Source organism: Pyxicephalus adspersus, chromosome 3, assembly GCF_032062135.1.
Source record: "Pyxicephalus adspersus chromosome 3, UCB_Pads_2.0, whole genome shotgun sequence".
Lineage (NCBI taxonomy): Eukaryota > Metazoa > Chordata > Amphibia > Anura > Pyxicephalidae > Pyxicephalus > Pyxicephalus adspersus.
In genome coordinates, this window is record NC_092860.1 from 34422399 (window position 1) to 34436942 (window position 14544).

Consider the following 14544-nt stretch of genomic DNA (forward strand, 5'->3'; position numbering starts at 1 on the left):
TCTTTTTAAATGCCTTGTGCACAAATTCTATTGGAACATACAAACCTTTAAACAAGATATTGTAACAGCAGAGGGGATGAGATGGGCGTCAAACAAACCTGAAAATTTGCAGGTTTACTTTAAAGACTTGCCTTTCTCTGAGAAATACTATTAGGGCCTTAATGTTCTTCTCAGACATCTAGAGTAGAACTATCTATTGGGGGAGCATGATGCTACTTTCAGAGTCATAGTTATTGAGCAAAAGTAAAAATTCTGATGAACGCTGACAATAGAACTCAGAATCACAAATACCGCACAAAACTAAAAAGATGAGCTTCTGTCAATTTGCCTAAGGAACCGGTTTAATTGGCTTACAAATAGGTTTAAGATCCTCTTGGATTGGGTGGACCATTTCGCAGTGAAAGACCATGCTGTCTGCCTATCCTATGATCAAAGCTTTTAATACACTGTTCTTAATATGTACACCTGTTCCTTTTAAATGGCTCATCCTGAAACCTACAGCATTTTTCTTTTATGGTCTGTCACAAAAAGTACCTTACTATGGTAAAAGAACAAAGGGAATGCATTAAACGCTGTGTCAAAGATGGGTGCGCTCTTATATTTAAATTGATGTCTTTACTTTCAGCCTACATCTAAGTATGCAAAAACTAGTAAAGCATAGGTTTGTAAGAATTCCTAACAATGTATGCATCCTGTGTGTGCACACGTCAAAGCATCACAAAAGCTCCATTACTCATACATATTATATCTCATATTGTTTTTAGATCATGAAAGGTGTTTGTGGTTTAAATGCTTTCTATTCCATCTATAATTCATTTTATGGCACATGTTCAGGATAAATTGTAGCTCTGCTGCATGTAATAGAATAATTAAGGTTGGAAAACTAGATGGAGAGCAATGATATAATTCCTTTGGGTACTAATGTAGTAGTGAAGTTTATCTACTTGTGATGGTGAAACAGTTCCTGGTATTAACATTCAATATAAATATTAGGAGAGTTGACTGTGAAAGCAGTAGCATTACTAAATACCCTTCAACCTAATGCTTATCCTTGATTTCCCATGAGTGCGAAGTTTTACTATCATCACCATACACTTTTATTCTTTTGCAGCTTTTCATTACTTTCCACCTTAGTATCTTTGTTCCATCTTTCCACACTACACCCTAATTATTTCTGTGCATTCAGTACTGTGCACTTTTTAATACCTTGTGCTTTATTCAGTGTCTCAACTCTAACTCTGCCTTGTTTTTTTTATACAATGTCCCCACACTTAGAAATCCCCAAGGAGATAGTAAATGCCACATGGCCTTTAATTATTTTTCAGCGTTTGATAATATGATTGTGCCTGTACCTTCCTGTGTAACCACATTCCAGTACCAAAATTTTACACCATATGGATAAGAGTATGAACTGCCTCCCAGGAGGTAGAAGTTACACCGTTTACCTGACTATACCTCTTTCATTCTACTGTGAGCGGTCTCATTGGTTTATCTCCCTTTACCCATTGTTCCATGACTTACGCCGCATACACACCTGCAATATTTGTCATTGGAAAGGATCTTTCACGATCCTTTCCAACGACAAAAGACTGCATGATGCATGAACAAGTGCTGTACATACTGCGCCGTTCAGCTCTATGGAGGGGGGGGGGGGGGGGAGAACGACGCAGCGGCACCCTGCACCTTGCATTACTATCGTTCATCCTCCATCGTCCATGGATCCGCCAGGACAGTCATTCGTACGATGGACGATGGGCGCTGTATACACGCCCGATTCTCACCCGATATCTGCCCTGAGCCGATTATAGTGCGAGAGCCATTGGACGTGTGTACATAGCTTTAGGCTATGTACACACATGGCATACCTGTCATTGGAAACTATTGATTAACTGCCCATCGTTTATTATTCATTAAAAAAAAGTGCACAACGACAGGCCAACAACACCGATGAACGAGGAATGTCGCTAAAAAGGAACGACTGTCCTGGGGGATCCGTTGGGGCGATGATCATTAACTATCTATTCTTTAGTAATCGTTGATTGTTCTGCGGTACACTTTCTCCAAGTACACGTCACTTCCTGCATCGCTCATACAATGATATCTAGTGTGTGTACATTGGTGGATTATATTTGATCTGTCCTAAACAATTATCGCACGTGTACCTAGCCTTGTGCAATGTGTCTGGTCTTAAGAAATCTGATATAGAATCTTAGAGAGCCCAGAAGGGTATGTTGCAAATCAAATTACAGGATATTAATCACTATCCATGAGGATGGACTTCCTGTTCTCAGCTATCCTGGGATAACACCAAGCCTAACAGACAGTGCCGGGGTATAAATAAACGTCTGAACTCTTGGATATAAACAGAACCTTGGAACTAAAGCTATGTACAAATGCTAGAGACAATCACATGCACGTGTCTTATGTGTGGAAATTGTGGCATCTGTACACCTGTTCTTCATTTTGCGATCTTTCCTGTAGTATTACTCAACATCCACCAAGAAAAGTGATTGTTGTTCACTAATGGTCTACAGGCATCCACCTGCCTGTCTTACCCACGCTAAAGAACAAAACAACACCATTGGTACAATAATAATTTGTTGAACTGTTGCTTAAAATCTATAATTTTAAAATATGTGTGCGAGTCTTTAGAAGCTAGTTTGTAAATTGGTCCATTTGAGTTCAGTTGCAGTTTAATGAAAAAAAAAGTAAGGTTTCGTTAACAGTTACCATATATTTGCTGTAACATGCACGTATTGGGCTCTTGTGAACTATTCATTCATTCATGCTACTTCATGTACATGTAGGACTAAACTAAAAGTTATATATTTTACTTGTATAAAAAATGTATACATGAATAGACTGTTAACGCTTTTATAGCAGGTAAGGATGAACCAGTATTATAGTGTAGCACAAAATGCAGATGTGGGTTGTGGTGCACTGGATTTGCAAAAATAGTGTAGGTAAAATTTTATTTGTGTGCTTAGGTGATTAGCAGGCCCATATGTTTTATCACAACACATGACGTACAAATTAAAAAAATGCACATTAGCAGATCACAATCAGTACAATGAAACCTTTAGTCTTTGCCTTAAACTTTTCTTCTAGTAGTCATCACAAGAATGTTTGTGTTACTGGACAACAATAATGAACCCGGCAGGGTTAAAAATAAAAATTCCGATTTATGTCCTCAGATTTCATCTTGGTGGTGGGGGGCAATTATATCCAGTGAAATATTTTTATGTTAGTGTTTTGAACCGTTGATGAGCTGTGACAGGCATGGAAGTTTTTCCTGTGACCCTGAAAATATGCATCAGTTGTTTGGAATATTACCAGTCATTACCTCATCCTGTTTCTATCAGAGGATAAGTACTGAACTACATTAATGTACCAAACAAGCTCCAAATTAAGCCCTTAACCAGAGGGGGTAGAAAACTAAAATGAAAACAAAAGCTTCCCATCACCTTTGGAAACATTGATGCATGGATCTATTGTGTTTATACAAGCACTGATTATTGTGTAAATTCTCATTGTGGTCTGTATAATGAGATGACACCCCAAACCAGCAGCTGTGGAGAACTGGACAGTGAGGTCCTTTACTTTGCAGAATCGGTCATCATTGTTCCATTACTTCGATTCTCTTTGTCATACAACTTTACAGCTGAGATGTACCATTCCCCTTTGTCTATCTGTACTGTATAGTTTTACTGTCACATGTTAAAGAACAAATTCTCTATGAACCCAGACAGTGTAAACTGAACATATACCAGAAACCCAGTGATATACAGAAGTGTGAAAAGCTTTTCTATTTAAAAACATGATGGACATATTGGGTTAAAGAGTGGAAAAAGTGCTTGGTGAGTGCAGTGTCTATTAACATAAAGTCTTCATACATTTGTACTTTTCTGACTTCAGTAATGTGTGTTTTGACTGGTTGCCGTAGTTTACTTGAAAGAGTTTTTATATCCTAAAACAGCCTTTTTCAGATTTTTTACTTATAAGCATTAACATTTGCAAGTGTTGAGGAACTCCTATAATCAATAAATTGGAAAATGCTGTATGCATTGGTTGCAAGTCAGAGGAATGGCCACCTTACAGAAGTGGTCGTAATGCCACCTTTACATACAACTTAAAAAACAATCTGTGGTTTATTGCAGGTCCTTCAACCAAATAATATAGAAATGATGTAGGCACTATCTTAAAGGCTGCCAATCAGTCGCAGCTCACAAAACATCAGGCAACTTTTAGAGAAACCCTAAGGTTTCATGGAAGTCCGGTTGAGATTAGTTGCATTAAAGTGATTAGCAATTTAGATGCCACAATTTCCGCACATAAGTGATTATTTTAGTTAGCTGGAGCCTGGTGAGCAGAATTAGCCTTTAGCTTCATAAATATTTTTTTTTTTAAAGATTTTTTTTTTTTTTTTTAGTAAATTTAAAAGTCACAGGTAAACCAATGGCGTATGTATAGCATAAATTGGGATGCTTTATATGTACTTTAGATTTAGGGCTCTGGGGTCACTTAGCATAGACAACCAAGGATGCCTGTATTTACTTTCAAACTTGAATTTGGTGTACATTATTATATATTATTATTGCCATTTGATTTGTTTGTGTTTTTATGAACTAATAAACATGAGATGAATGTTTAGTAATCTGACAGATTACAGTCAAACCAGATATCTGTGTACATATCTTTCTGAGATCCATTCTCCATTCTTACATAGGCAAGACAATTACAGTTTTGAAAAGTCTCTGTAACAAATATTGCCTACATAATCTGGGTGTTGGAGCATTCTGACTACACCTTTTTCTATCACACATTTTAAAATGTATTAGTCCCCAAATCAGGTTAATCCAAGTTGCACATTGAAGTTTGTTCTCTTTTCTCCGGATTGAATTTGAAAGAGCCTTTTCCTGCGATTGGGAACATTGTTGGCGTGTTAAAATTCTCCCGATTGCTGTCATCGCTGTTCGCCTCATTTCCATTTCTGGAATTCTTTCACATGCTAGAGCCAGTGGAATCAACACAGGATAAGAGCTGTTGAGAATAACCTAATACTTCCTCTAATGAGGGCACAGTTCACACCCTCTCTGCCTACTCCCATAACACTTCCGCACTGGGTTTTGACAAGAGGTGCCATACACCAGCCCGATGTCCTTCTGTGTCTGTAAACATCCCATCTGATTTCCTGCCTTTGTAACATAATCACATGTATTGCAGAGCTGTACAGCAGCCGTAGGCAATCTTGCTTTGGCAGACTTCACTGCCCCGGGTCACTGCAGTTTAATTTCCTTTTGTGGGAAAAGAAATTCTACAGTAATAAAGCAGTCATCCTTTATAATTCGGTTAAATATCTGTTTTTGCAGCAGGTATCATGGCAGCTTGTATTCAGGATCATTTAACACAAACTGGTATTTTAAATTTGTTTTGTATATACTTTAGATTTTCTCTGCACAGTCATTTATGATCATCATCAAAAATCTAGGTTGTGTACAGGTGTCCCCTCTATATCAAGGAGTGGCTTACCCTTTAAAACGGGAGTTTAATCTGCTTATAATGGTTTCCTCCTTCACTCACCAATTGGCATGTAATTCATTATTAAATTAATACAACATTTTTGTTTTGATCACATACCTTATCTTTAGACCCAAGGACAGTCTTTCCAATGCTGGCAGATCCTGGTTGGCAGGGTGTCCTGCATAGCAAAAACACCTTAATACAGGTTGGTAACACTTATGATGCTGAACCTCCATGGTTGAAATACGGTACTTATAGCACAATGAATGGTAGAATGGGTCAGGTACAGTAAAGCTAGGGAGGACTATGTGATGTTGGGTGTCCTCCAGCCTGGAAATTAGCTCTATCCAAATTGTTTAAGGAATCAAGTTACAAAATAATAAGGAATAGGTCTTAATTAAACCTTATGGAATTTGGCATCTATCCAGATTGTTACCACTTCTAATGCACATAGTGAGATGTTCACAGCATGCAGTGAAAAAAAGGGAGAAACCTGTACAAATGTGCAAGCTAGAAAGTAAGACTGGATTTGAGTTTTAACTTTCTTTGGAGACCTGATCCTACGATTATGGTCTCACTTAACATAGACGGTGTGATGCTAACTTGTTGTAATTTCCTTTTGTGCTTTATATGGTCTGACTTATGACTTGCATTTATTACCATTACACAGCACTCTTACTGTTCTCATTCATCATGCAAAACAGGAAAGAAACTCCCCCTGTAGACTGCAAGGCACCTGCACAGCCATGGCATCCTGCTAATGGAATGTCCGAAGTACAGCTCCTATACTGGCTAACAGCTAACTTACATATCCAGCTAGGTAGTGAAAAGAGCAACGAACGAATGCTAACACAGAGATCCCAAATAAATTTGAGAAGTTTGCTTAGTAAATTAATACATGCATTTGATCTGCCCTGTGTATTAATATCTTTGTGTAAGAATAGCTATATATTTATCCTTAAACTATTTGTTATGGATGAAACTCCTGCTACATCTGCTGATTGGTAACTTTGGGGATCCAAACCACTTTTGGTAAAATATTACTTTTTAACATTAATTCGAATTTTTCTTTGTAAGGCTTTTAGGCAGTGATTCTTTATCAAAATAAAGCTAAACTCTGAAGATGAAAAACATGTACCCTTCCCCACTGACTGATTGCACCTCTCTGATATACTCCTATGCAATGCAGGACCTTCACCCACAACCCAGGACCTTAGGGCAGTGGATAGATGCTTGGGAATGTGTTAGAGGGATGACGAATAAGGCAAATATATTACTATTGCCATCATCCTCCAAGCAAATTAGGCAGTTAACATTTGCAGTACCTGAAATAGGGTTGATATCGGCTACCTGTAATCCTTTGTACAGCAGTGCATGACCAAAAAAAATGATTCATCAAACCACAGGCCAACTCTTTCCATTTGTCTTGTTCTATTGCTCAAGTTTCTACTGTCAGCTGTTTTTAGTTGGTGAAGAGAGTCAACAGTGACCAAACTTTAACTACACAACCCCTTAGGCGGCAAGCTGCAATACACTGTTCTGACACGTTCTTCTCACGACCAACCCAAAGTTTTTCAGGAATTTGTGCTACTGTAGCTCTTCTGTGGATTAGGAGCAGCCTCCCCACAGGTATTAAGGATGGGGAGAGCTCATGAACTATGGTTGGGACATTAGATTATGCGCATATGGGATGTAAGGCTTACTGTATTAAATTTGTAATAAACAGTACACAGGACAGTGATTCTCTACAATATTCACTAACTTTTCTCTTTTATAATGGCAGATAGGAAATTGGTTAGAGACACTAACATAATGTCATCATATAAGCAGATGTTTAAGCTTGCCTATTTAATACCTGGCATTTGGGGAGTCATCTACATGTTGCATAAAAGCTATTTATTAGCTAATTTTATCTGTGCTAAATACTTTCCCACCCTATGACTGTTCCTTTAGCCCTGGGAACAATGACAAACCTAAGCATGCGTTGGCATATACTGTATATGATTTTTTTACAGAAAATTGTGTTTCAAATATAGAGTGTCAAACCTTTTTATCTGTATGATAGGACATATTCCTGTCTACATCATTATTGAAAACTTGTATGTAGGATGCCATTGTGTCCTTCTGAAAATGCTTATTAAATGGCTGATCAACTTGTTTCAGTATTTTATGGCTCACTGATAAAGTATATATATTATTTTTTCCCTTTGGAGGTTTTCCTATTCGTGTAAATGTACCTTCTGTGTGTAATAGATGAGAGCCTAAGATGCCAAAGTCGGTGTGTAAATAGCTGTCAGCTGATTCCCTGTACTAGTTATGGGGTATTGGGGCAGGATATGCAAGAATTGGATTGGTCATTTGATAAAGTTGTGATTTCCTTTTCCAATCTTTAGTCTAAATGTAATCTTGTGAATATGTTTTGTTTTATCAGGAATTAATGTGGGCAGCGTATCCCAGTCCCAGGTAACCACAGAATATGCCACGACCACTGTCCGAACTGTGGGTCTTCAAAACCGAGCGGGGGCATCAAAACTGGAAAGGCTGAATATTGTTCAAACAACTGAGTGCAGCACTGAGTCGGCTCTTACAGTCAGCTCTGTGACTACATCAGAGTTATCGAGTGAAAACTCAGCTTCTTCTGTATATGGTAAATGGGTTTTATAATCTTCCCAAACATTTCCTTCTCCAAGTTTTAGAAGTTGCTATTATTAGCGCACTGAGTAGTTGTGAATGATGTCTTTTCTAACTTGATTCCATTTTTTTAAAATAGTGAACACAGGCAGTCAGAATACACTTAAGTCTATTATGAAAAGAAAGGACGAGAAGAGTGAGTCTTCAAATACCAAGAAAAATCTTCAGTTTGTTGGCATTAATGGCGGGTAAGACTCTAATAAAAATCAACCTGTCTCTGCTTGTTGCTTGCTTTGCCAGTTCACAGGATGTTGTGGAGAGCCGTGGGATATGCAAAGCTGTTCAAAAATAGGATTAGGTCTCATGTGTATTGGAAAATAATACCTTTTAGCCTCCTGTTTAGCTCATAAGATCACATAACCAATACACCTGTCCCTACAGAGACTACTAATCTGAAAATTCATTAGCTAATGCAATTAATCCAGGATGAAATGCTTCATGATGTTATTTATGGTCTGTTCAGATAAAATAAGTGCTGATAAGCAATGTTTTATATATTTGTAGTCATACCTGCTCAAGGATGACATGCAAACTTATTAAAATCTACTTATAAACTTAACATATCTAAAAAAAAATAATAATGAAGCAAAGAACAGTAAAATGTAATAATTTTATGTATGAATATTCATAAATACATATAATTCTCTATTGGCTTTTCTACATGTCTCTGTACTCTATTACTGCTCCCCAGTCTACTTCACATTTTTTAAAGCATTACATTTACTGAATACGTTGATGATGATAGGGTCCTCACTTGAAGCCCCCTATTTTAGGAAAGTTGACCACAATTGCTGGCATAATAAAAATCCTAACCATATAATAAGGACGTATCATTACAAAGTTCTTGGGGGAAAAAATAGATGGCTGCTGGAAAAAAATGAAATAAAAGAAGCAAGTAATTAAAAAGAATGTAGAGCCTAAGGAGTTATTTATTGTTCAATTAGGTCCTTGCTTTAAACTGCTTAGCATTACATTCTTTAGGGTAGGTTCAAACCCACTACAGGAACGCCTTATTAACCATCACCAGAACTAGAGTTCCTAAAATTTGACAGCGGGCAGTAGTGAGTGATTCTAAACCAATCAATGCTGTCCCCGTTTATTCTTCATTGGCCTGTCATTGGTAAATGGTACGTGTAGAGTCTGCAACCTCAACACTAGTCTGAACAAAGGCTTAGAGATTTCCTCCTTCTACAATCACTTAAATTGTATGGGTGGATTGACTTATACCCTTCATTGACATATTTTTTCAACTTGCCAAACTATCACCAAAAAGTGCCATATTTTTTGATGGGTCCCTTTGTGATGTAATGTATGCCTTGATGAAGGGACTCTCACTCTGTGGACTAAAAAAATTTGTCATTAAAGAGTGAAAGTGCATTGATGTTATCTGTGCTTCTACTTTTTAACCAAAACTTTGAAACTTAATTTTTTCAGAACTTTTGATAGAGAGGAAGATTTGAATCCTTTTTCGGTTTCCAGATTACTTTGAAACTAAGCATTTATTAAAAATGATTCATTTGTGTACAGACATGTTAACTGACACTTTTACAAGTTAAAATTTAAAAACAAAATTAACCTAGATAGTGTTTATAAGTTCAATCTCAATACATAATTTAATAGGTATCTCCCAATATGCATGGAGAAATGTACTACCACAAGTCCTGGTGGAGCAGTGACAAAATTTGAGTTTATACTTCTAAAGTAGTCAAATGGGTGATGTAAAAGTTTTCTTTAAAACTTGAATGACGTTTTTTCTGCCAATTCCAGGTATGAAACTACATCTAGTGATGAATCTAGCTCAGATGAAAGTTCATCCACTGAATCAGACGATGAATGTGAAGAGGAAGAAAACTTTAATGAAGAGTCAGAAGTGATACATAAAGAAGTGGCAAGTGGTGACGTAGGAATACCTGAACCACTTAGTAATGCAGAGAAAGATGAGAGAGAAACTGAGAAAGTGGAAATCAGGGAAAGGTGCATTGCTTTTTTTAATTAAATACTAAGCATAGGCTTCAGTAACAACATATATTTGTTTTATGGCCTGCAGAGCGCTGAAACAAAAAAGCTTGGTGTGCTAGAAATAGATAAACAAGGCTACAATACCTGCCACTTAACCTCCTTTGCAGTTATGCCTCCTATTTTACCTAAACTCATTGTGTATTGTGTTGAAAGTATGGGCAACCTTGTTTAAAGAAAAGTATTTTTTCAAAATGGATTTTAGCCTTCCAACTGTTTCTTTTAAATTTACCAAATCGTCCCCATTGCTCTTCAGTTTTGGGTACTGTGCTATGATGGGCAAAAAAGCTTTTCTAATATTTTCATTCATAATCATGTTCCTATTGTATACATTTATCAAAGCTAACACATTCATACCAATTATTGTTTTTGAAACAATTACTTTTTCGTACTGTGTTCAGAATTTGGTGCAGTTTTGATTTATACCAAGTTTTTTTTTGTGTACAGGTATGAGTTAAGTGAAAAAATGTTATCTGCTTGTAATGTGTTGAAAGATGCTGTTGATGATCCCCGAGCTTTGGCAAGTAAGGATGTGGTAAGTACATAATCCTTAGGAGAACTTTGGCTTTGGTAGTCTGTCCTATTTGATTTTAATAGAATTATTGAATTGGATGCTTTGAAATGTTAAAAGGTATAAAACATTTTCTATAATAGGCCTTGGTAACTTCTTGTTTTAGGAGCATTATAATGTTACCTTTTTTTTTTTTTATAAAACTCTCTATCTGGCAGTAGCCACCCCATATATTGGCCACCTCCCGAAATGCTGTTAGCTTGATGTTCTAGTTAAGCCAAATGCTTTTTGTAGTGATTATTATAGTTATCTTTAACCTTCACTCTTTACTTGCCACAATACCCATTATGCATTATCTGAGAATTACTGTTTGCGCAATGCTCTTCTTTTGATGAGACCTTGTGAGAAGATATGCCCCATTCTTTTGATCGATGACATTCTGGTGGTGTTCTCCATTGGTACTGTATATTGCATAGACAGGGTGCAGCCCAATGAAAATTAAATGCAGGTTGTTTTAATTTGTAGGTGCTTCACACTGTGGGTTGTTTTGTCAGTACCAAGAATATTAACAATACTTTCTTTATTCAGCTTAGGACATCATTATCATAGATAATATCCTAGTAATGACTGTTTAATAAATAAAGTATTACTTTCCAAATAGAAACCTGGATAATCTGAAGTAATATTGCCTTTATGTTGACAGCGGCTGTGTTTAAACACTATCCAAAATGAATGGTTCAAGGTATCAAGTCAGAAATCTGCCATTCCTGCCATGGTGGAAGATTACATTGCTGCATTTGCTGACCTCTCACCATCTGTCCTGCGCTATATTATCAACATGGCTGATGGCAATGGAAACACAGCCCTTCACTACAGTGTCTCCCATTCTAACTTTGAGATTGTCAAGTTGCTGCTGAATGCAGGTTAGTACTTAAATATAAAACAGTCAACAAAGTACATGTATATCATCTTTTAACAGTGAACTTCTTATTGTTGCTTGAATGGGCAATTTCTTATGTTTGTATATCACTGTACTATATACTTGTTAAATTTTCCACAAATGGAGTGGAATGTAAGGGGTTTACAGTAATAGCTGTAAATATTCATCGAACAGAATGCAAATAATATGGATCTACAAGTTTTTGATCCAAACATGGTCTGATATTAGCAGAAACTGCATTATCTTACATGGCCTTTAAGTAACATTCCCAGGCTAGAAGTCATTTTTGGCATTGTGTAGAAAAAACAATGAAGTCACCAAAGTTTCTAAAGGGAAACAAAATACTCCAAAGCATATGAGCAGAAATTTTTTTTCTTTTTGTGATTTAAATTCTAAAAATGTAATTGAGGTAGTGATCCGAACTTGAAAACAGCACAACTGTACATATAAGGGACCAACTGTCCTGATGTATTTATATTTCTGCTCCACGTCTATTCCTAATGCTCTCATGCCATAACTGAATGGTCTCTTTCTTTGCAGATATGTGTAATGTAGATCACCAGAACAAGGCTGGCTACACTCCCATCATGCTGGCTGCCCTGGCAGCTGTAGAAGCAGAAAAGGATATGCGTGTGGTGGAGGAGCTTTTCAGCTGTGGGGATGTTAATGCCAAAGCCAGCCAGGTAAGATCAGTTATGATGACAGACAAAAAGTCCAATGTCTGACTAAAAATTAGAAATTGTTACACCATTCAGTTTTTTTTAAAGAACTTGTCTATTATTTTAGTATTTGGGTTTTTTATAGCATAATGTACAATATAAAATACAGCAAAAATTGAATGTGCTTCTATTAGCAACCTTGTTTTGCTATACACCTAGTCTGTAGGCCATACCTGACCCATTCTACATCAAAGTGAAGTATCCTGTGATAGACAAATATAGGTTTCCATTGCTGATATTTAGTTTAAAAAATGCAGATGATCTTTGTATAAAAATCCATGTATTTAGCAAAAGTATCAAAATGTAGTCTTTTCTTAGTGGATACGTGATGTGGCATTTATCCCAGAGCCTCTTTCCTAATAGGAAGCAGGATAGATGGTAGAAAACAGCTTATACTTTTAGCCCAGCTGGTGAGCAGATAGGAATAGTAGACCCCAGCTTGTGTATCCACGTATTATATGTTACCTTGGTCAAATTATTCATTTGTCTTTGTTTAGGTGAACAGCTTATTCTGTTTATTTTACCAGCAAATCTCTCTACTCACATTTGAATTCTATTTTGCACAGTGCTTTTTAAGTAAACCATTCACATCTGTATCTGTGTTCATTTCTGGGTGTGTGTTGACATGGATGCTCCTGTTTTTGTTTTATATTTCCAGGCTGGACAGACAGCTTTGATGCTTGCAGTGAGTCATGGCAGGATAGACATGGTCAAAGCTCTGCTGGTCTGTGGAGCAGATGTGAACATTCAGGATGATGAAGGCTCCACAGCACTGATGTGTGCAAGCGAACATGGACACGTAGAAATTGTAAAACTGCTGCTCGCTCAGCTTGGCTGCAATGCTGCCTTAGAGGACAATGTAAGTTCATTCCCATTCTGTTTGCTCACATTTATTACCATTATTACCAGCGGTCGCCAACCCGTGTCCCGCGAGAAAATTTTATTGGTCTGCGGCTCTGGCCGGTGCACCCCCAAGGGGGGTCAGGAGAAGGACCCCGCAGGTGGATGCACTGGCCACGTCCCCAGCACACTTCCCAGGCTCAGTGACGTGGGCGGGCTGTGTCCCTGGACACAACCCGCCCACTCTCCCATTGCATGCCCGGATCTGGGATGGGGGAGTGGGCGGGGTTATACCATAATGACGACACTCCAGGGGAGGTTTCTCCTCCTTTGAGTGACACTCCGCTCCCTGCACATGCGCGGTCGGGAGCCAGTGATTTTAGTGGTCTGCAGGACCGAAAAGGTTGGTGACCACTGCTGTAGACCACAGCTCTATTCTTACCTAAAAGCACCACAGTCCGTGATCTGTGTTTGTGAGCATTGACGAGAATGTGGTGCTTCCATATCACTGTATGAAGTGTACATTGCAACACTACTTAAAAAATTGCTGAACCACTCTGGTTGGTTTTCAGTTAAAAAGGAGTGATAGCGAGGATTAAGAACCACTGGCTGTGCAAAATGTTGCTTTCTGGCTGTCAAAAAGACATTAATATATACCCTGGGCATCATGATTGGAAATATTATTATACAATTGACATTTGACTGTAGGCCTTAAGTATCCATGCCACTGCTAAAGCTGGCAACAAAACTGATTTAGTCTTAAACTAAAGTTTAAGTTCACTGTGGGAAGCATTGCATTTTTTTTTAATAATCCTTATAAGAGTGCATCTTTAAACAATGATATCTTTGATTTCTCTTTTTCCTAGGATGGTAGCTCAGCTCTGTCAATTGCCTTGGATGCTGGTCATAAGGATATAGCTGTCCTTCTCTATGCACACGTCAATTTCTCTAAAACGCCATCCCCAGTAAGTATAACATGCCTATAGCAGATGAATGAAATGCGATTTAAATCGCCTTTTATACCTCGTCTGAACTTGGAAAAGACTTTTAACATACTTGATTTGTGTCTGCATTTTTAAAATGTATTTTTTCTTTATTATTTACTATAAAAACAGACAAGTAGACAAGTGGATCCATTAGTACAACTTTAATAGATTGAAACATTTCCTTATTTTCTTATTAAATACAGTCCTAGCTGACCAACTAAACAGGGAACTTTTGTTTGCTACTTCCCGCACCTCTTAGAATGTTAACTCTTCTGGGCAGGATCATGTTCTCCTTCTGTGTCATCCCTATTTAATGTACAG

At 37.5% G+C, this 14544-nt stretch overlaps 1 protein-coding gene across 5 annotated transcripts in view; it reads left to right on the top strand.

The window, feature by feature from the left end:
- The window catches only part of KANK1 (KN motif and ankyrin repeat domains 1), a 99541-nt gene that overhangs the window by 82087 nt on the left and 2910 nt on the right, over window positions 1-14544 (top strand). For all 5 annotated transcript variants that reach the window (XM_072404192.1, XM_072404195.1, XM_072404193.1 and 2 more), the window contains 8 exons: window positions 7952-8167; window positions 8291-8399; window positions 9979-10185; window positions 10675-10762; window positions 11442-11661; window positions 12219-12361; window positions 13056-13256; window positions 14104-14202. In XM_072404192.1, coding sequence (XP_072260293.1) covers window positions 7952-8167; window positions 8291-8399; window positions 9979-10185; window positions 10675-10762; window positions 11442-11661; window positions 12219-12361; window positions 13056-13256; window positions 14104-14202 — 1283 coding nt within the window. The remainder of the gene's footprint in view (window positions 1-7951; window positions 8168-8290; window positions 8400-9978; window positions 10186-10674; window positions 10763-11441; window positions 11662-12218; window positions 12362-13055; window positions 13257-14103; window positions 14203-14544) is intronic.